Consider the following 21452-nt stretch of genomic DNA (forward strand, 5'->3'; position numbering starts at 1 on the left):
TCCTTCTCTTCCTCCTGGGGTCCTGTGAAGACAGAAGGGCCTTAGTTAAAACTCTCTAAGATTATCAATAGAAGGGCAGCACAAGTATGGGAGGCGCAGTGAGGCTAAAACCCCACCAGTTCCCATTGCCTTAAAACCACCTGTAGCTCTACTCTAGAGGCTGACAAGGAATATGGCTACACCCTATAGAAAAATAGTACACTTTGGCACCATTTAAAAAATAATAAACTCTTGATTGAATAATCTAAACTAACACCTCACTTTACCTCTTCCTATCACTAACACAGGCAAAGAGAATGACTGGGGTGGGAGGGAAGGGAGGAGCTATATATACAGCTCTTTGCCTCCTCCTGCTGACCAGGAGGCGATATCCCATAAGTAAGGATGAAATCCGTGGACTCATCGTATCTTGTAAAAGAAATAAACCCACCCAATACACCCTTAAAAAAACCTAACACTAACTCCCTGAAGATCGACTTACCAGGAGAAGTCTTCACCTCAACGAAGCCGGGAGAAGTCTTCATCCAAGCCGGGCGAAGTGGTCCTCCAGACGGGCAGAGGTCTTAATCCAGACGGCATCTTCTATCTTCATCCATCTGACGCGGAGCGGGTCCATCTTCAAGACATCCAACGCGGAGCATCCTCTTCATCCGGAGTCTTCTTACTGAATTAAGGTACCTTTAAGTGACGTAATACAAGATGGCATCCCTTAGATTCCGATTGGCTGATAGAATTCTATCAGCCAATCGGAATTAAGGTAGTAAAAATCCTATTGGCTGATGCAATCAGCCTATAGGATTGAAGTTCAATCCTATTGGCTGATCCAATCAGCCAATAGGCTTGAGCTCGCATTTTATTGGCTGTTCCAATCAGCCAATAGAATGCAAGCTCAATCCTATTGGCTGATTTGATCTTGGATGACGTCACTTAAAGGTACCTTCATTCAGTAAGAAGACTCCGGATGAAGAGGATGCTCCGTGTGGATGAAGATAGAAGATGCCGTCTGGATAAAGACTTCTGCCCGTCTGGAGGACCATTTCGCCCGGCTTGGATGAAGACTTCTCCCGGCTTCGTTGAGGGCTTCGGCCCGGCTTGGTCGATCTTCAGGGGGTTAGTTATTTTTTAGATTAGGGGTTTGGGCTTGCAAAAGCGCTAACTGCCCTTTTAAGGGCAATGCCCATCCAATTGCCCTTTTCAGGGCAATGGGGAGCTTAGGTTTTTTTAGATAGTATTTTATTTGGGGGGTTGGTTGTGTGGGTGGTGGGTTTTACTGTTGGGGGGTTGTTTGTATTTTTTTTACAGGTAAAAGAGCTGATTACTTTGGGGCAATGCCTCGCAAAAGGCCCTTTTAAGGGCTATTGGTAGTTTAGTTTAGGCTAGGGGTTTATTTTTATTTTGGGGGGGCTTTTTTATTTTAATAGGGCTATTAGATTAGGTGTAATTAGTTTAAATATCTGTAATTTGTTTATTATTTTCTGTAATTTAGTGTTTTTGTTTTTTTTGTACTTTAGCTAATTTAATTTAGGTAATTGTATTTAATTTAGTTAATTTATTTAATTATAGTGTAGTGTTAGGTGTAATTGTAACTTAGGTTAGGTTTTATTTTACAGGTACTTTTGTATTTATTTTAGCTAGGTAGTTATTAAATAGTTAATAACTATTTAATAACTATTGTACCTAGTTAAAATAAATACAAACTTGCCAGTAAAATAAAAATAAACCCTAAAATAGCTACAATGTAACTATTAGTTATAATGTAGCGAGCTTAGGGTTTATTTTATAGGTAAGTATTTAGTTTTAAATAGGAATAATTTAGTTAATGATAGTAATTTTATTTAGATTTATTATAATTATATTTAAGTTAAGGGGTGTTAGGGTTAGGGTTAGACTTTGGTTTAGGGGTTAATAACTTTAATATAGTGGCGGCGACGTTGGGGGCAGCAGATTAGGGGTTAATAAATGTGGGTAGGTTGCGGCGACATTGGGGGCGGCAGATTAGGGGTTAATAAATAGTATGTAGGTGTCTGCGATGTTGGGGGCAACACATATAATGTAGGTTGCGGCAGTGTCCGGAGCGGCAGATTAGTGGTTAAAATTTTTATTTTAGTGTTTGAGATGCGGGAGGGCCTCGGTTTAGGGGTTAATAGGTAGTTTATGGGTGTTAGTGTACTTTTTAGCACTTTAGTTATGAGTTTTATGTTACGGCGTTGTACCATAAAACTGTTAACTACTGACTTTAAAATGCGTTAGGACTCTTGACGGGGTAGGGTGTACCGCTCACTTTTTGGCCTCCCAGGACGGACTCGTAATACCGGCGCTATGGAAGTCCCATAGAAAAAAGACTTTACGAAGTTTACGTAAGTCGTTTTGCAGTAAGGCCAAAGAAGTGTGTGGTGACCCTAAACCTTCAAGACTCGTAAGACCAGCGGGCGTAAAAAAGCAGTATTAGGACCGCTTAACGCTGCTTTTTTACCCTAACGCACAACTCGTAATCTAGGCATATATGTTTTCTAACTAGGGACATATAACATACAGGCTTGCAGGATTTGGCTATATATTTAACTATTGAAATAAAATGGTAAAATATTGTAATCAATAACCAATGAAAAAAACAGAAAATCAGCATTCAGAGAGGGACTTTAAGATACTCAACAAATAGGATGCACCAAATGCCCAATGCCAGTTTCATGGCAATTCTTTCAGGCAAGTTCTTGTTGTTATCGTCAACTATTGTCTTATTTATGGATGGTGTTTGCTGGATTAATTAATTGCTCCAAGAAAACACTGAAACTGTGTCACAGAAATTATAAAGGGTTAACCTTTTTTATGAAACGTATGGAGGTATTTTATCTATTGATAGACAGACAGATGACTCCAGAATTTGTCATTCCATTCCCTAAGCACTTGCACAAGCCTAGCAAATATGCCATGTGCCATAATTAAATGAAGTACAGATAAATAATAATGATTGCTGTTCATTTTATGTCCCAAATAAATATAAAAAAAGACACTGGAATCTTTATTTCTGCACATTAGCAATAAATTTTTATTTTACCTTCTATAGGCATCAATTTGAAAGTCTATAACAAACATCCACTGGCTTTTTAAATCCGTGTGTGGTGCACAGAACAAATAAAAAGCTCTATAAAATGCAGTCACATGGCAAGGCCCAGCGTGACCTCTGCTCACAGTGCTATGACAACCAATCATATTGCTCGAAGACTGGCCAGGTCAGAGGTCAAGAGGTCAGTAAGTGAAGGGTTGCATGTAATTCAGTCAGGGATGAAAAGATCAGGTAATGTGTCAGACTTTACTTAAATCTGTAACCAAAATTTCTAAAAAATATTCATGTCGAAATTTTGAAATTTAAAAATTAGAAATAAAACATAAAAAATTGTGTGACAGATGGTGAAAAAAGCTCACCTCTAATTCCCTTCTGAACAGTTAACATTAAGTTAAATAGAAGCTGCTGTTGGATCCAAGTGGTTTGTGAAAAGTTAAAAAAACGTTCTTCAGGGTTCCCAACCCAAATTAACCCCTATCTGTTACTCTTTGCTTGGCTTAGTCTTCCTGACATTTGGAAGATTGAATTTGATTTCCTGGCTTTTCAGTTCCTGTCCCCAGTCACACACATCAGCAATGGCCAACAGCCAGTAAAGTACAATAGGAGCAAACAGATCATTTGTAACGCAATATGACCGATTCAGTCAGAAAGTGATTAAACTCCAGTTTGTTCATTTTCTTATGCAAATACTTTTACTCATAATTATTATAAATACCAATGACCTCTTGACCCCTGTCCTTTGATCTTTTGCTTCCAAAATACCACTTTGGTAATCCCCCCCCCCCACAAAATAATAAAAAACTGAACACATAAAGCGCATATAAAACAACAGGTAGCAACTTTACAAAAAAGAAACACCAACCGGAATATAAAATACTGTTTTGTAAAAAGCAGAAAGAACACAGGCATTGTTGGTAGTGTGCCGGCTTGTAGCCTCGCACTGTGACAGCGCTAGCACATTCTAATGCTATAGGAGCGTCCGTAGGTTTCACGTGCAAAAAAGCACTTGGGGAATTTACTCTTAATAATTATTACAGTTTGTTTTTTTCCATCAGTGCATTTGCAAAATAAATGGCACAGTCCAGTCCTTTATTGGAGGATATGTAGGCCACGTGAGATGCTTCCTGGGTGATACACAGTAGGGAAGTGGCTCAAGGAACAGCAACTTGGAAAGGACTTCCAGGGACATTCTGGTCACCCCATTTGACAATCAAGATGTAGTCCCCTTTCTCCTTGACGGTGTAGGTTACGTTGTACAGTCGGTTGCCAACGTGTTTAACATAAACCTCTTCACATGGGGTTTTAGGACCATGGACTCCTACCATTAGCATGTTGGTGCCTATGAAACAAGAATCATGTGATCAGTCACCTGTGCCACCACACCACTCTCACCATAAGTCACATGTGCCACCAAACCAATCTCACCATAAGTCACCTGTGCCACCAAACCAATCTCACCATGTCACCTGTGCCACCAAACCAATCTCGCCATAAGTCACATGTGCCACCAAACCAATCTCACCATAAATCACCTGTGCCACCAAACCAATCTCTCCATGTCACCTGTGCCACCAAACCAATCTCACCATAAGTCACATGTGCCACCAAACCAATCTCACCATAAATCACCTGTGCCACCAAACCAATCTCACCATAAGTCACCTGTGCCACAAACCAATCTCACCATAAGTCACCTGTGCCACTAAACCAATCTTACCATAAGTCACCTGTGCCACCAAACCAATCTCACCATAAGTCACCTGTGCCACCAAACCAATCTCACCATAAGTCACCTGTGCCACCAAACCAATCTCACCATAAGTCACCTGTGTCACCAAACCAATCTCACCATAAGTCACCTGTGCCACCAAACCAATCTCACCATAAGTCACCTGTGCCACCAAACCAATCTCACCATAAGTCACCTGTGTCACCAAACCAATCTCACCATAAGTCACATGTGCCACCAAACCAATCTCACCATAAGATCCTGTATCTTCCCCCAGCTAAATGTCAATATGCAACATTTAAGATGTTTTCATTATTCAGATACAGCATTCGATTTTAAACAACTTTTTAATTTACTTCTATTAATTTTGCTTCATTCTCTTTAAATCCTATGTTGAAAAGCAGGTAGGTAAGCTCAGGAGTGTGCACGTGTCTGCAGCATCAGTTTTGCAACAATGTTAAACATTTGCAAAAACACCAGATGGCAGCACTTTTTTCTGCCATGTAGTGCTCCAGACATGTGCACACTACCTACCTAGGTATCTCCTAAAAAGGGACACGGAACCCATATTTTTTCCTTCATGATTCAGATAGAGCATGAAATTTTAAGCATCTTTCTAATTTACTCCTATTATCAATTTTTCTTTGTTCTCTTGCTATCTTTTTAAAGCAGGAATGTAAATCTTAGCAGCCAGCCCATTTTAGGTTCAGCACCATGGATAGCGCTTGCTTATTGGAGGCTTACATATACCCACCAATAAGCAAGCATAACCCAGGTTCTCAACCAAAAATGGGCCGGCTCCTATGCATCACATTCCTGCATTTTAAATAAAGATAGCAAGAGAAGGAAGAAAAATTGATAATAGGAGTCAATTGTAAAGTTGGTTAAAATTGCTGCTCTATCTGAATCATGAAAGAAAAAAATTGGGTTTAGTGTCCCTTTAACAAAGAATACCATGAGAATGTATCACATTTATTAATAGAATTGAAAACTGTTTTTTTTTTTTTTTTTTTTTTAAATTGTATGCTCTGTGATTAAAAATAAAGAACACAATGTTCAACAACACCAAAAGCAGTCACAAGTTACACCCACGCACCTGCTTTGCTGCAGTCTACGGTGAATGTGTTCTTCTGTCCCACAAATGCCTTGGAAAGTCCAGGACCATGTGATACCACTTGTGAAGCATCAGATGAAAATTTGGGTACTGCTACCCCATAACCCCCAACAGAGGCTGAAGATTTGGTGACTGTTTCCACAAGCACAGTGGAGGTTTCATGAAGGCTGTGACCACCTGAGAGACGCACACCTGTACAAGAGAAATAGAGGGGGGTAATGGAGTAGCCATCTCTAATTCATAATAATCTTACATTAAGGACACAAACAGTAAAGCTAATGTATTGCTCTAGAAGCTTTCTAACCTACCTGTGACTCTGGCCTTAAAGGGGCTTCCCACAATGTGCTGAGGTCCACCATATTTTATTGAGATCAAGTAATTTCCAGGTGCCATGGGAGTATAGGTGACTTTGTAACCTTCTGGGCAGTCTTGACAGTCCAGTTTCACCTTGGAAGGACCATCAATGGTCATAGAGAGAGAGCCAGATCCAGCATTCAGAGTGTTCACAATGAAATCTGATGGTCTGCCTGTATTGCAAATGAGAGAGAGAGGCTTTGAGCTAAAACACTGGTAGGACATCCAGCTTAGAGTTCATTTGTAAGATAAGTGCAAAGCTTCCAGATACTATATTACACAAAGAGCTATGTTTTACTCTTCCGACTAACTGTAGTCTCATCAAAAATCACCGGTAAATTAAACCAGCATTCCAATCCCACCAGACGTCAAGTGATAGAACCGATTAGTGAATTAAATGATCAACATCGGTTAATATTGCATCTGTGTTTTCCAACTTCTGACAAACAAAAGGATCAGTAATAGAGCCAGCAGCATATACCAAACTAACTCTCAGTAAACCATTTTTCATAGACTAATATATTTAATTGTAGTCCGCATATGCTTAGCAGGAGTGATGTTGAACCCATACATACCTGAAAATAAATGGAAAAACTATACTAAAACATTAAGGTATCAGGGCCGATTTATTAAGCGGCATATGCTGCTCATTCCGCGTGAGCCTTCTGGCTCGCCGGAATCAGGAGTTGAGAAGCAGCGGTTGCTAGGGATCCCTGCTAGAGATTGGCCGCAAATGTGCAGGGGGCCGCATTGCACAAGCATTTCACAAGTAATGTTTGTGCAATGATAGATTTATCGATGTGGGGCAGATATGATACACTACAGTGAATAATGTCCGTCATTTGTTAAATCTACCCCTTGGAAACCAGTAGTATTTTGTAAACTGGTGGTAACATCATAACATCTGCCTAGACTTTAATGGAGAAACTTGTTACCACAGTTTACACAGATTACAGCAAACAATGGAACCTCACCCTAAATATTAAAATAAAACATCAAGAATATGGATTCAAATGTTAGTATTTTTTGGCATAAAAGTTAATTGACGTTGTTTGCTGAAATGGATTTGGCATTTGGAAAATATTTCCTTATGTGAGATAAGGCATTTTATATGCTATAATACTGTAAACGTCTCTTTTGTACTGGATAGGTTTGGATTATTTTTTTTCTTCCATAGCACCATTCGAACAATTGAAACATATGAAAACATTTACATACTAATTGTGATGGCTCTAAATTTTAAAGTTATTTATTGGACCAAATCAGACATGACTGGAATTCACTCCAAAGTTATTATTTATCTTACCTGTCACACCACCTTCCAGGCCAGGGCCAAAGGCTGTTACAAGACCAGGATCCCCAGCCTGGCTTTGCTCTCCTACACGGATCTTGAAGGGACTTCCTGGGATATGACGTCCATTGAACTTCACATCAATAGAGTGCACTCCATTCTCTTTTGGTATGAAACGTATTGAATATTTATCTGGAGGAAAAAGAGAAAATGTGGTAGTTAAAGACCTGTTGGCAGTTCCCATATTAATGAGATTATTTAGATATTTCAATTGTGTCTACAGAGCAACAGGACTCTATCCTCTTACCACTGTCTACTTCAGATACATAGCACTCTTCCACTGCTCCAGACGGTGTGTGCACCTTGGCTTCAATTACTCCACGGGCACCATTTAGCTGGACTGCAAATGAGGCTGCTTGGTTGACCGTTAATCCTGTCTCCTGAGAAGTAGGGAAATTACACAGGTCTATGATTAAGGGAGAGCGATTGGAGAGGTTGGCGAGATCAGTCAAATGTTAAATCTCAGCTTCCTCTATAGGTAAATGTAACTTTTAATGGGTCAATGAATGGTTCCTTACTTGACTATACTGCATCATTTACTGATTCACATTTTTTTTTGTATACAGCACTGTTACAAGTTGTATGTTTGAAGCTACAACTTAAATGTTTAAGCAGGTTTTCAGATGACAAGATTAATTATTGAATTAATGATGCTGATCTCTTTACTGGTAATGGGGAGATTAGTGAAACTTGTATATGTGTTTGAATCAGCACATGATTAAATATTTAATCCTCTACAAGGCTATTCTGCAAACAGCAGTTTTATCCATTGGAAACAAAACAGGCAATTCATTAAGAATCATCTGATCCACAGTGTAGAAAAGCCATAGAGAATATCTGACTTTATCAATGTTGTCATGAAGATACACAGTAGTATAAATGCCCTCTTACCTGTAAACTGGTCACATTAAGTCGCCGAGCATCATCAGAACGAGAGGCTACTGGTAAAACGAAGGGGCTATCAGGGATGTGTTCATCATTAAATTTTATAGACACTTCATAGTCACCTAGACAAGAGGAGGAAGTAGCTCAGATCAGTTATTAGCCTAGTAATGAGTTCAGATAGCCTGATGTCTGTACAGATAAGTATCTGGTTTATGACCTTCAAAAAAGAGTGATCAAATTGGTCTGTGATTTTAGTTGTGATTTGATTGGCTGACATCTACTATCCACAGACTCACCTGCTTCTTGTACAACATATGACACTCCACAGGATCCATCTTTCCGATCTTCAAATGAGATTTCTGCTTTACTGGGACCCTCCACTGCAATGGAAAGACCCCCAGCTCCAGCCTCCCTTGTCCAAATACTAAACTCAGCTGCAAAAAAGAAAATAGTTATTTAAACATGCTCACAGTAACAAAAATAAAAACTCACTTAATCAGGTTCCTTTTTTACTGACTTCACTATCATCAGCAATTATCCACTTTGTTTTCTCATGTGGTAATAACACATTCTCACCTGGAACTCCTGCAACTCCCCTTTCCAGACCAGTGCCTCCAGCCCTGACCTTATGGGCTCCACCTTCTCCCATGGGTCCAACTGTAAACTGGAAAGGACTTCCAGGGACATGCTGACCACGATACTTGACGCTTACAGTGTGAGCTCCCATCTCTTGTGGTACAAATCGCACACTGTAGGTGCTATCCTCACCATCGATAATCTCTGCATCAGCTGTCTTTCCAGATGGGCTGGTCACCTGTGCTGTCATATCCTGGGAACCTGCCTCACCTTATGGAGAAAGAGCATCTGGATTAGTTATTTATTTCTTATTTGTATATCACCAACATATTCCATATCGCTGTGTATCATGCATATCTATGATATAGGATCTTTCATCCTCCTTCTGGTTTGTACCACTTTGCGCTAATTTTTATTGCAGTACTTACCCTCTGGTCTTGCTATGGTGCTGAATGACCCCAGACTTTCACGTCCCAAGAAGTCTCCAAACACATTGTGGAAAGGATCGCCCCCAACCTGAGTGGATTCTTCTACTCGCACCTCACGTTTGGTTTCCCCACCACGAGTTTTACTGATCTCTGTGCGTTCTGTGCGAGTGTATGTATGGCTACTACGAGTGAAAGTTCGCGTTAGGCGTTCTTGGGCAGATACCATCTGGAACCAATTACCTAAAAGAAAGAAAAAAGTGTATTTTGGAGGACATTACATGAAGGCATCAATTTTTTGAGTGACTTTCAATGGCAACATGTGTCGGTTTCAAATCCTTACCTGGGATTTTAAGGTTCAGGTCGCATGTGCTACCGATGCTAGCTATAGAGGGAGCCTGGCGTCTCCGTGTTATACTTTCCTTCATACGCCCTTCACCTGTGACTTTAACCATGAATGGGCTTCCTGTAATGTAGCATAAAGGAACATATGTGGAATCTGTGTATAAGATGGTGTTTGTCTTTTTATCTACTATAAGAAAGTAAGAGATATGTAGTGTATTAATAGGAGGTGATTGTTTGTGTATTAGGAATAGGAAAACGGTATGGATTGTGATATTTGTGTATAAGAAGGCGGTATGATATATTTTTCCTGATGTCTGTATTTAGAGGGGAGAGGTACATGCACTGTAAGAGGAACAGTTACATGGAAATGTTAATTTCTCCTTCCACTAACCTGGCACATGTTTATCAGCAAACTTGATGTTTATAATATACGTTCCGGGCTCAGTTGGGCAATATGACACTTTGCACGTTCCATCTTCCACATCATCACAATTTATATCTACTTTACTTGGCCCTTCAATAGACAATCCCAAACCTCCATAACCTGTTAAACACAGAGGATACCAACAGATTATGGGAAGAGAAATAAAGAAGGGATCTACATGAGAATAGTGATTAGCGTGATCTTGTGCTTACCCGCATTCCTGGTGTCTACAATAAACTCTGACACCTCAAATGTTATTCCCTCCAGTAGTCCCTTGCCGGACACCTTCACCTTGCTGGCATCACCAATCTCAGACTGTCCCACCATGATCTTAAATGGGCTGTTGGTCACATGCTTTCCGTTCTTCTTAACGCTTACCACGTGTTCACCTACTTCTTTTGGTGTAAAAGAAATTCCTGCAATGGGGAATGAGAGAGATAATTAAGGTATAGAGATAAACCTGTAATAGAAGAACATAGTAAAAATATACATGGAACATGCTTACATCTTAAGGGACATTAAACACTTTGAGATAGTAATATAACATGATAAATCGCATATATAAAAAAACTGCATTATACGCTTATTATTTATTTTGTCCCCTTTTCCATTCTGAAATTGTGAGCTTTTCAGTTCCTGTTATAAATGGAAATGCATAACACTGTTATATTCCTCACAGCCATTGGCTGCACACTCTAGTGACCTATTTATAACTGTCCCTAATTGGCCACAGCAGCGAAAGTAGCCTAAGTTACAACATGGCAGCTCCCATTGTTTTATAGACACTAAAACTTTACACTTATTTTGTCAGTATTTAAACAGCTAATGAAACTTTAAACAATACATCTACATGTTATTCATAGACTAATCTTTTCATTGACTGCATCATTCTATCTTGCATTTATTTTGTGTTAATGTCCCTTTACACTTAAGAGCAGTCAGTGTGTGTGTGTATATATATATATATATATATATATATATATACACACATACATATACATAGGGGCCGAATGGCACCTGATCCCCCTGTTTTTGCGCGAGCCTTCAAGCTCGCCGGAAACAGTAGTTAAGAAGAAGTTAAGAGGTGGCGGACAGCAATCAACCCGATCAGAAACAATTGGGTTGATTGACACCCCCTGCTAATGGCCAATCTGCAGGGGGCGGCATTGCACAAGCAGTTCACCAGAACTGCTTGTGCAATGTTAAATGCTGACGGCGTATGCTGTCGGCATTTAGTGATGTCGGGCAGACATCATCCGCTACAGGGAATCATGTCCGCCATTTGATCATTTGGCCCCATTGTGCATACCACGGAATATCACAAATTTCACATTTATACAAGTTTTGTGGATATTAATAACCTGAGATACAATCAATCTCTGACTAAAGCTTCCTAAATCCCAGGGTGAGCCCCTCTAAATGCCTTTAGGAACTCTCTTCCTGCCCTTCCTTAAGATACCGTCTCTGTGCTCTCACCGATATGTCTGTTGGGAAGCCTCTTGAGCAGACAGGGTTCCTCATTTCCAGAAGGAGCTCTGATGCTTGCGGTTAACACGCTGAGATCTGACTCTGTGATCTTGAGAGAAACATCTGTGGCTGTCCCCACGTTGAGTTGTGAAGTCCTCATGGAGTCATCTCCTAATGGGGCAGATATATCACAAATTGTTAACGGAACATGATAGTGTAACAATAAAATGCTCAGCTTTGTTAAAGGGACATTGTGCATTCTTTGCATACATGTTTGGTAGATGATCCATTTATACAGCCCATCTGGGAGTGTTTTTGTAAAAATGTATAGTTTTGCTTATTTTTAATAACATTGTGCTGATTTTTAGACTCTTAACCAAGACTCAAAGTTTTTGATGTATACTGACGTCTACAGATTCTTGCGGCTGCTGTTTGTATAATCTGTCTTCTCATATTCCGGGGGAGTGTCTGCTGCTCCTGATTTCCCAGCCCTTTTCACTGGGTGTCCCAACTAACCTCATCAACAGTGCTAAACTGGGAGCTTCTAAGTAAGTTTTAAACGGTTTTATACTGGATTTTTAGATCAGTATCTGAGCATATTCTTCTTTATAATAGTGTCTATTACATGCAGTTATATGAAAACTTTTAAAGCATTTTATTATCACACTAATGCCCATTGTAAACTATGTATTAAACCCACACAAATGTGTTAAACACTTAGTTAAGGTCCCTCTCAGGAGGTGCAATTTATTTCCGCTCCTGAGTAGAAAAGAACTGGTGAGCAAATTAGAAGTAGCATACACAGGTATCCACTAATCACTGGCTATCCTTCTCAGGGTCATCTTAGCAGCGCTCCTCTTGGAGGAGCTTAACTATGTGTTTAACAATAGTTGCCAAGGTGCATTAGTGCTATAATGATAATGAATAATAATAATATATTATTTGCACTACTATGCCCCTTTAGATTCAAAGAATGTGTCACTTTGGTTCTTGCGATAGAGATAATTCCCCATATGGTATGCTTGGTGTACAAGATAAAAAGATGGAAAATGTCTACATACATCACAGCTAATAACAGCACACTCTTCTAAGTCTGCACTAATTTCCAAGAGTAGCAAAAAACCTATAAGATTTGTATTGAACAAGACAGAATATGAACGTTTGTCCCATATTATAAAAAGTCTACATTTTTACTTTTTTTGTGTTACCTGTAATCTTGGCTGTGAATGGGCTGCCTGGTATGTGCTTGTCGTCAAAGCGCACAATGATGTTATAGTCTCCAGGCGCTGTTGGTAGGTAGGATACCGTGCAGGTTCCATCTTTATTATCCTTGCAGGTGATCTCAGCCTTAGAAGGACCTTCTACAGCAAGGGACAGGCCACCTGTGTGATGCCAGAGAAATCAGATTACTAACGCTAAGGAAAGGCAGAAAGGAGCAAATTCATTTGATACAATCAAGGCTTTAAGTATGATAAACAGTGTTAGACAAACTCTATTAAGTGTAATAAAGGGATGATGGATATTACAATGTAGACTCCACTATCCGCTGTTGTGGGAGAGTTGACTAATCTTTTGGCACCTGCAGAGGAGCCGTGTATTTGTTTGGTCTAGTAGGTAATGAAAGTCAGCAATACATACCTTCTCCTGCATCTTTTGTAACTATAGTGAAAGTGGCAGGTTTGTTCACCATTCCGTGGATCAGGCCTGGACCGTATGCGTTTACATGACGGCTGTTGATGGCATCTACATAAAACTGCAGTGGGCTTCCTATAGAAACACAGTTGGTTAAAGTGACAGTCTAGTCAAAATTAATTAAACTTTCATGATTCAGATAGGGCATGCAATTTTAAACAACTTTCCAATTGACATTTATCATTAAGTTTGCTTTGTTCCCTTGGTGGTATTTTTGAAAAGCTAAACCTAGGTAAGCTCAAACTGATTTATACATTGTTGAAAACTGCCTCTTAGCTCAGAGCATTTTGAAAGTTTTTCACAGCTAGACAGCACTAGTTCATGTGTGTCATATAGATAACAGTGTGCTCACTCCTGTGGAGTTATTTAGGAGTCAGCACTGATTGGCCAAACTGCATGTCTGTCAAAAGCACTGAGATAAGGGGGCAGTCTGTAGAGGCTTAGATTCAAGGTAATCACAGAGGTAAAACATATATTAATATAACTGTTGGTTATGCAAAACTGGTGAATGGGTAATAAAGGGATTATCTATCTTTTTAAACAATACAAATTTTGGTGTAGACTGTCCCTTTAATGTTCTATCACCATAAGACATAAATAAGTCTGATAAATCATAAAGTGGTGTTTTAATTTATCCTGTGCTCTGATACACAATAAGGCTGTTTTGGCAGCCATGTCATATCCAGAGCACTGGGATGCCGTCAGTATGTCACAAATAGAAGTGAAGCGTTTCAAGGCTTGTAAGTATACAAGGAGAGGGCTGTACCACACTCATATGGGTAAATGACAGGGGTTTCTGGTCACGTCAGAGTCCTTGTGAATTGTACAGTACCTGGTATGTGATTTCCATCATACTTTATGTCCATTTCATGCAGTCCTTTTTCAGTTGGGGCAAATTTCACTGTGACGGTTCCATCTTTATTATCAGTAATGTTAGGACGAGCAGTCTTACCAGAAGGCATATGGACCTCTCCTAAAACCAAATACATTGTTTGAATGTGTTATTTGTATATTCTGTTATAATACGCCTGCTGTATTTGCATTTATGTCGGAACTCAATGGTCATCAAAGCCACCAATAACACTTTTCCCAATTAGCCAATGGTTTGAGCTTTGGTTTCTTTTGTTTTCTGTGAATTTGGAAGAACTCAATGGTCATCAAAGCCACCAATAACACTTTTCCCAATTAGCCAATGGTTTGAGCTTTGGTTTCTTTTGTTTTCTGTGAATTTGGAAGAACTCAATGGTCATCAAAGCCACCAATAACACTTTTCCCAATTAGGCAATGGTTTCAGCTTTGGTTTCTTTTGTTTTCTGTGAATTTGGAAGAACTCAATGGTCATCAAAGCCACCAATAACACTTTTCCCAATTAGGCAATGGTTTCAGCTTTGGTTTCTTTTGTTTTCTGTGAATTTGGAAGAACTCAATGGTCATCAAAGCCACCAATAACACTTTTCCCAATTAGCCAATGGTTTGAGCTTTGGTTTCTTTTGTTTTCTGGGAATTTGGAATATCTTATTGCAGAAATGTAATAGCTGGGTTACAAAGAAAAATAATTGTGATTCTATAAGGGAATGTACATGGTGTTGTTATCCATTTACACCAGCACGTGAGCATGTTTTTAAATCATCATTAGAATGATAATACAGAATCAGAAAGCCCCACCTATTTGTCCAATTGATGATGTGTATAAAACAACTTAATGACCATATATAATAGCTTTAAAGGGATATGAAATACTGTGACACTAGTACCTAATTTATAACTGTTAGTAACTTAGCTTATTTGCTGTCATCTGCTGAGCAATCAGGGAACGCTACATGCCATCATGGGGGTGCCATTGCATTGCTTTGCACTCGTTTCTTTCATATTTAAACAGCTAATAATAATAAGCTTATATGGTTAGATCCAGCATTTAGTTACTGCTTAATGTCCCTTTAAATGCATCCAGTAAGATGGGGGTAGACATTATGACTGGTAAAATTAAATGGGCTGGTTTCCTTACCTGTAATTTCTCCTTTCTGTACAGTGAATGGGATGACCAGGTTGAACGGCCTAAGCAAGCTATCCAGGTTATCCGCAGGTACAACAGGCTCCTCAGTTGCCTATAAACAGTACAGCAGGACACAAATCAGCCAACAGGAGAAATAACACGGTGGTCCGGTTATAAAAACAGCACAGGAAAGCAGAAGGTAACATGAAGTATCAGCGCAGGATCAGAAAATGATATGGAGATAATTCAACAGGGTGTATGTATATGGGTATAGACATGAAAAGAGAGTCAGACAGAGACGGGCAGAGAGACGGAGAGAGACAGACAAGCAGAAAGAGAGACAGACAGATAGAGACAGCCATGCAGAGAGAGAGACAGACAGACCACAGACAGGCGGAGAGAGAGAGACAGACAGACCACAGACAGGCAGAGAGAGAGAAAGACAGGCAGAGAGAGAGACAAAGAGACAGACAGTCAGAGAGAGAGAGAGCACAGACAGACAAGCAGGCAAAGAGAGACAGACAGAGAGAGAGACAGACAGACAGAAAGAGAGAAAGACAGGCAGAGAGAGAGAGACAAAGAGAGAGACAGACAGGCAGAGAGAGACAGAACACAGACAGACAAGCAGAGAGAGAGATAGACAGGCAGAGAGAGAGACAGACAGGCAGAGAGAGAGACAGAGCACAGACAGACAAGCAGAGAGAGAGATAGACAGGCAGAGAGAGAAACAGACAGGCAGAGAGAGAAAGAGATATATACAAAGAGAGAAAGACAGACCACTGACAGAAAGAGAGAGAGACAGGCAGGCAGAGAGAGAAACAGACAGACAGAGAGAGAAAAACAGACCATAGGCAGGAAGAGAAAGATAGAGAGAAACAGACAAGTAGAGAGAGAGACAGGCAGAGAGAGAGATAGAGAGAGAAAGACAGACAGAGGGAGAAAGACACAGGGAGAAAGACACAGAGAGAAAGACAGGCCACAGACAGTAAGAGAGAGAGAGATAGAGAGACCACAGACAAGCAGAGAGAGACAGACAGAGGGAGAAAGACAGAATACAGACAGGAGGAGAGAGAGACAGGCAGAGAGAGAGACAGACCACAGACAGAAAGAGAGACAGACCACAGACAAGCAGAGAGAGACAGACAGATTGAGATAGACAGACAGAAGGAGAAAGACAGACCACAGAAAGGAAGAGAGAGAGACAGAGAGAGAGAGAAAGAGAGAGACAGGCAGAGAGAGCAGAATTTATTTAAATATATATATATATATATATATATATAGAGAGAGAGAGAGAGAGAGAGAGCAATGGTAGAGATGGAGGGCACTCACAGGACTTGAATCAATAAGTAACTTTTATTATGCTGATTGCATTAATACAGTGTCGACGTTTCGGCCTATTCTGAGGCCTTCTTCAAGACAAATTCATAGTCTTAAATCGTGCGGAATGCACTGTCAGCGACGTACTCCCAGAGTAGAGAATAGAGTGAGTGTAATCAGCAAAATAAAAGTTACTTATTGATTCAAGTCCTGTGAGTGCCCTCCATCTCTACCATTGCTCTATACATACTACTTGAGGATAGCACCCAGGCATTGGCAATTTTGATGCGGAAGGAGTGCTAGGCCACCGGCTACAATATATATATATATATATATATATATATATATATATATATATATATATATATATCTCTGAAATATAAATGCAATTATGTATAAAAAGACCAAACCATTTTCTAAAAAAACTAAATCAGATATGTAGTAGACATATAATGAGCAGAAAGAATATATTTAAGAAAACAGGGATACCGTGAAACTGATGAAACTGTAGTCAAAGGAAGAATAAAACTGTGAAAAACAGGTAAAGAATCCAGGATAGTATAAAAAGCACTAAAGGGTTGATTGTCATTTTGAAGTTGTCACAATTGGTTGGGTACAACCCTCAACCACATGAAACTGAGAATGACTAAATTCAAATCTAACAGGAAAAATTGGGTTTTAAAATTTTTCTCCAAAACCTTAGACTGAATTTATCTTAAAGCTCTAGACTATAAGCCCAATGTCTCTTGGACCAAGCGAATGTGCTAGGGCGATGATTCCCAACCTAGTAAGTAAGAACCTTAGGGGGAGGTCATCTTAAGGAACTTAAGTTTAATAGAAAATTTAGGAAGAACAAAGCCATAAAAAAACATGTTGTTGTTTTTCCCTGTTTCATTGCAAGATCTATAATCTAGCACTTGTTTATATTATTCTCTTCTAACTTATGCACCCCAAACTCAGGCATTTACGCACAATATTTTCATTTGCTTGCATCTTCCTAAGTGCAGAGGCTAAAATGCACTTGTAAAAGTAGTGATACTGAGTTACAAATCCTCTTGTATTGGGCAGGAGAGGAGATAAAACATAAAGCATAGTGGGTAAATGAGAAGAAGTGGAGGAGGAGTGTGATAGAGCATTGATACAGCCGACAGGAAGTTTCTCTGTTATACCCAATGACTCGGATAGGCAGGGAGGTGTGCAGGGTAGGGCTGGTGTAGCTGTACAGTATCACATGGCTCCTCTATGATGGGGATGGTATCGCATGCCTGGCGGGAGGGAAGTCACACATTATACGTGGGCTACATAGCATGGAAGCTACCTCTATATGCCTTGACAACTTACCACCACATGGAACGGACTATTGGGAATAAGCTCCCCTCCAAAGCGGATGGTGATGACGTATTTTCCTGGTTCAGGCGCTGTGTAGTAAATGTCGAAGGTGCCATCTTGGTTTTCCACTACATCCACATCAAGTTCGGCTCCATCTGGTGTAGACACCTTACATGTCACCTTCCCCTTCCCAGCAGCTTTAGCATCCACAGTGATGACTGTCTCCTCTCCGATCTGAATGGAGGGCCCCAGACAAGCTCCTGAAGGCACCAAAGAGATGTGCTGGGTTACATATCTCACTATTTGCTGGCTACTTTCATATTGCTAATACAGTATTTCCAGAAGCTATGATTAGATACATATTCTGAAGAGTCCTCTGGCATTTATTTATTTGCTCTATTTCAGTATCTAATTAATTAATTCTAGGAACATACTAGTAAGGGCTAATGCATAGCATCTCCCTTACCATTATTATTATATTACTAGTTTAGCCAGATGTACCTAGGTGCTTGTCTCTACTACCATCAATATCTCATTGAACTAGTATACTGTTTACTGGTGATAGAGGGCCCTGATATGTACTCACCTAAGCCATGTCCTCCAATGGACACTGTGGAAAGAACAGACCATAAGCATAGTTAATATAAATATATATGTGGTTAATTGTCACTATTAGTCCCAGGCTCCTGTGAGGTGTTACTAGTAATGCTCACCCCTCTGGCACCACCCCCAAGCAGCCCTCTCACATGCTAAATGTTGACTCACCCAGTAGTACCCACAGCATCCTCTCTCCATTGCAAACTAACGCTCACCTGTTACTAAGCACTTGCTGGCATCTCCTGTGGGTACCGCATGGATACGGAATGGAGAGTAAGGGATCTCGTCCCCTCCGTACTTGATGGTGATGGTGTATCTCCCAGCCATGTCTGGTACATAAGATACTGTGTATGTGCCATCACCGTTTCCTCTGATGTTGGCTTTCTTTGGTTTACCCTCTGGGTCCTAAACATAGGAAAGGAAAATCAGTTTTACAATTCTGAAAATGGTGTGGTCCGAATCTTCAATTAAATAAATATTTTTAAACACATTCACAATTTGTATTGTATTTTAATATACACCTTTCCTAGCTGAACATAGTGATTTGAGTTATATGTTCAACTTTTTTTTATAAAACAAGAAACAAATGTGTTTAGAACTATGTGACAATCAACTGAAATTTTAACATAGAGAAAGCAAAGAGAACTGTCAAAAATATTCAGCTCAAAAGAGACTGAAATAGATTTCAAGAAAAAAACACTGCTGAAATGCAAGAAGACACAAGATGTTGCTGTCTGTTTCTCTCAGTGTAAAGTATTGGTGGAGATTACGTGGTACTAAAGTAAAGGTTTTCTAATGTAGTGAAATGGAGTGTAAATTGAACCCCTCGATGAGCGTATGGAAGGAGGGGGTTTTCAGTTATATGGAACAATGAGTGAGTATTGAGATGGGTCATATGAAGAGGACTTGATAGGAGTGGTTATATTTAGGATAGGTTAATTGGTGGATTTATATGGAGCCCCAAGAGTTTTTTATTTAAACAGGAGTTAATAGTAAGGTTATATGGCTCAACAGAAACAGTTGAGTTGTGTTCTAGAATGTTGTGGGGGAAGCTGCTCTGTTATACATGATAGGAAGAGTTATTTACAAAGCCTATATTGTGCCAAACAATGACTTATATTGAGGGCAAATGTAAGTAATAGAAGGCATTATTGTTAAGGACTGTGTGCGGTCTTATGAGGAAATACAGACTAAGGGGCATATTTATCAAGCTCTGTATGCCCCTTGCTTAAGTGCTCGCCGGAAACAGAAGTTATGAAGCAGCGAGCTAAGTACAGCTGCTCCATAACCTGTCCGCCTGCTCTGAGGTGGCAGACAGAAATCAACCCCATTGCATACGATCGGGTTTATTGACACCCCCTGCTAGCGGCCAATCTGCAGGAGGAGGCATTGCACCAGCAGTTCACAAGAACTGCTGGTGCAATGATAAATGTTAACAGCGTATGCTGTTGGCATTTATCAATGTGCAGCGGACATGATACGCTACTTTGTATCATGTCCGCTCGCACATTGATCAATAGGCCCCTTTATATAGAGTAATTATATATTTAAGAAAAGCTATTACTTGAGCAACAGAGAGTTTTGTATAAAGTAATAGAAGTTATATAAAAAGGTTCACTGAAGTAGTTAGGTTATAGGGTTATTGTGCAGACAATGAGATGAGGGAATGTTATATGGACACAGTGAGGCGTAAGAGAGAATGAATTACGCTGATACTCACCAGGATCTGAACAGTTAATAGTCCCTCCCCTGCATCACGGGCATCAATGGTGAATTCTACTGGCAAGCTGGCTGGGATACCTGCTGTGTTCAGGCCTGGACCACTGGCTCGTACTTTGCTTGCATCATGAGTTGGCAGAACCTTGATCTTGAATGGGCTGTGGTTAGGAGAAATGAAATTGTTTTTAATTATCCCTTATATGTTGCACCTCTTTTCATATGTTACAACCAGAGCCACTTCTTTACCTTCGTGGCACCTCTTGGTCAGCATATCTCACAGACACGGTGTATGGTCCATCTGTAGCAGGAGTGTAGTTCACTGTATGTGTCCCATCACCATTATCACGCACATCAACAGGTTCTGCCAAACCTAGAGAAACATAGAAACAATGAAGTTATTTTGTGACACTGATAAACTGTGTCTTCATTATATTAAATATTGGTATATAAGTTTATATGTTAAAACCAGATATAGGGCTACAAAAGTATAATGTATGGCTGTATGCATCCAACATACAGACAGCCCTGTATTATATAATCATTTCTTCTCTCTATCTCTGTCCTGGTAATTTTATTTCTCGATTTATTTGTATTCCTGTGTCGTTTTGCCCTATATTTGGGTCCCATCTCTGTCTCTACATACCTGAGGGTCCTTGCACCAGAACCTCAAGAGGTGCCAGCCCAGCTTTGCTGCAGTCCACTGTAAAGGTTTGTGGCACATGTGCTCTCACACCAGCCCCCAGCCCAGGCCCTGAACACTTCACTTTGCTGGGGTCTACAACCTCCTTCACAGGCACACGGAATGGACTTCCTACAAAAAAAAAAGAAGCATGGTGTTCTCAGTCACAGATCAAGTGTAGCAAACACAAATTCTATTTCTAATGGCCTAAGCATCTAAAGAAGAACTTGAAGATACTGGGAAAAAGTCTGGCTATTGTGCATGTGAGGGAACTAGATCTTTAGATGATGTGTTAGGTACTATTGGCATTTTTATTGCCTGAAATATCCCATTTCTGTGCATGTGATGGGAGGTTGAATATTTGCAGGGTCTAATAAAAGGATCTCAGTGCT

At 40.0% G+C, this 21452-nt stretch overlaps 1 protein-coding gene across 2 annotated transcripts in view; it reads right to left on the bottom strand.

The window, feature by feature from the left end:
- Positions 1-3018: 3018 nt before the first annotated feature.
- Positions 3019-21452, bottom strand: part of FLNC (filamin C) — an 82268-nt gene continuing 63834 nt past the window's right edge. For both annotated transcript variants that reach the window (XM_053716346.1, XM_053716345.1), the window contains 23 exons: positions 21025-21192; positions 20628-20751; positions 20383-20539; positions 18878-19067; positions 18652-18675; positions 18078-18325; positions 15432-15531; positions 14259-14399; positions 13373-13501; positions 12943-13116; positions 11744-11905; positions 10480-10683; positions 10235-10387; positions 9842-9964; positions 9502-9741; positions 9074-9343; positions 8794-8931; positions 8504-8619; positions 7860-7992; positions 7568-7744; positions 6216-6434; positions 5890-6099; positions 3019-4403 (listed from right to left, as the gene is read on the bottom strand). In XM_053716346.1, the coding sequence (XP_053572321.1) occupies positions 4216-4403; positions 5890-6099; positions 6216-6434; positions 7568-7744; positions 7860-7992; positions 8504-8619; positions 8794-8931; positions 9074-9343; positions 9502-9741; positions 9842-9964; positions 10235-10387; positions 10480-10683; positions 11744-11905; positions 12943-13116; positions 13373-13501; positions 14259-14399; positions 15432-15531; positions 18078-18325; positions 18652-18675; positions 18878-19067; positions 20383-20539; positions 20628-20751; positions 21025-21192 (3788 nt within the window). In that variant the 3' untranslated portion in view covers positions 3019-4215. The remainder of the gene's footprint in view (positions 4404-5889; positions 6100-6215; positions 6435-7567; positions 7745-7859; positions 7993-8503; positions 8620-8793; positions 8932-9073; positions 9344-9501; positions 9742-9841; positions 9965-10234; positions 10388-10479; positions 10684-11743; positions 11906-12942; positions 13117-13372; positions 13502-14258; positions 14400-15431; positions 15532-18077; positions 18326-18651; positions 18676-18877; positions 19068-20382; positions 20540-20627; positions 20752-21024; positions 21193-21452) is intronic.

This window comes from Bombina bombina, chromosome 6 (genome assembly GCF_027579735.1).
Source record: "Bombina bombina isolate aBomBom1 chromosome 6, aBomBom1.pri, whole genome shotgun sequence".
Lineage (NCBI taxonomy): Eukaryota > Metazoa > Chordata > Amphibia > Anura > Bombinatoridae > Bombina > Bombina bombina.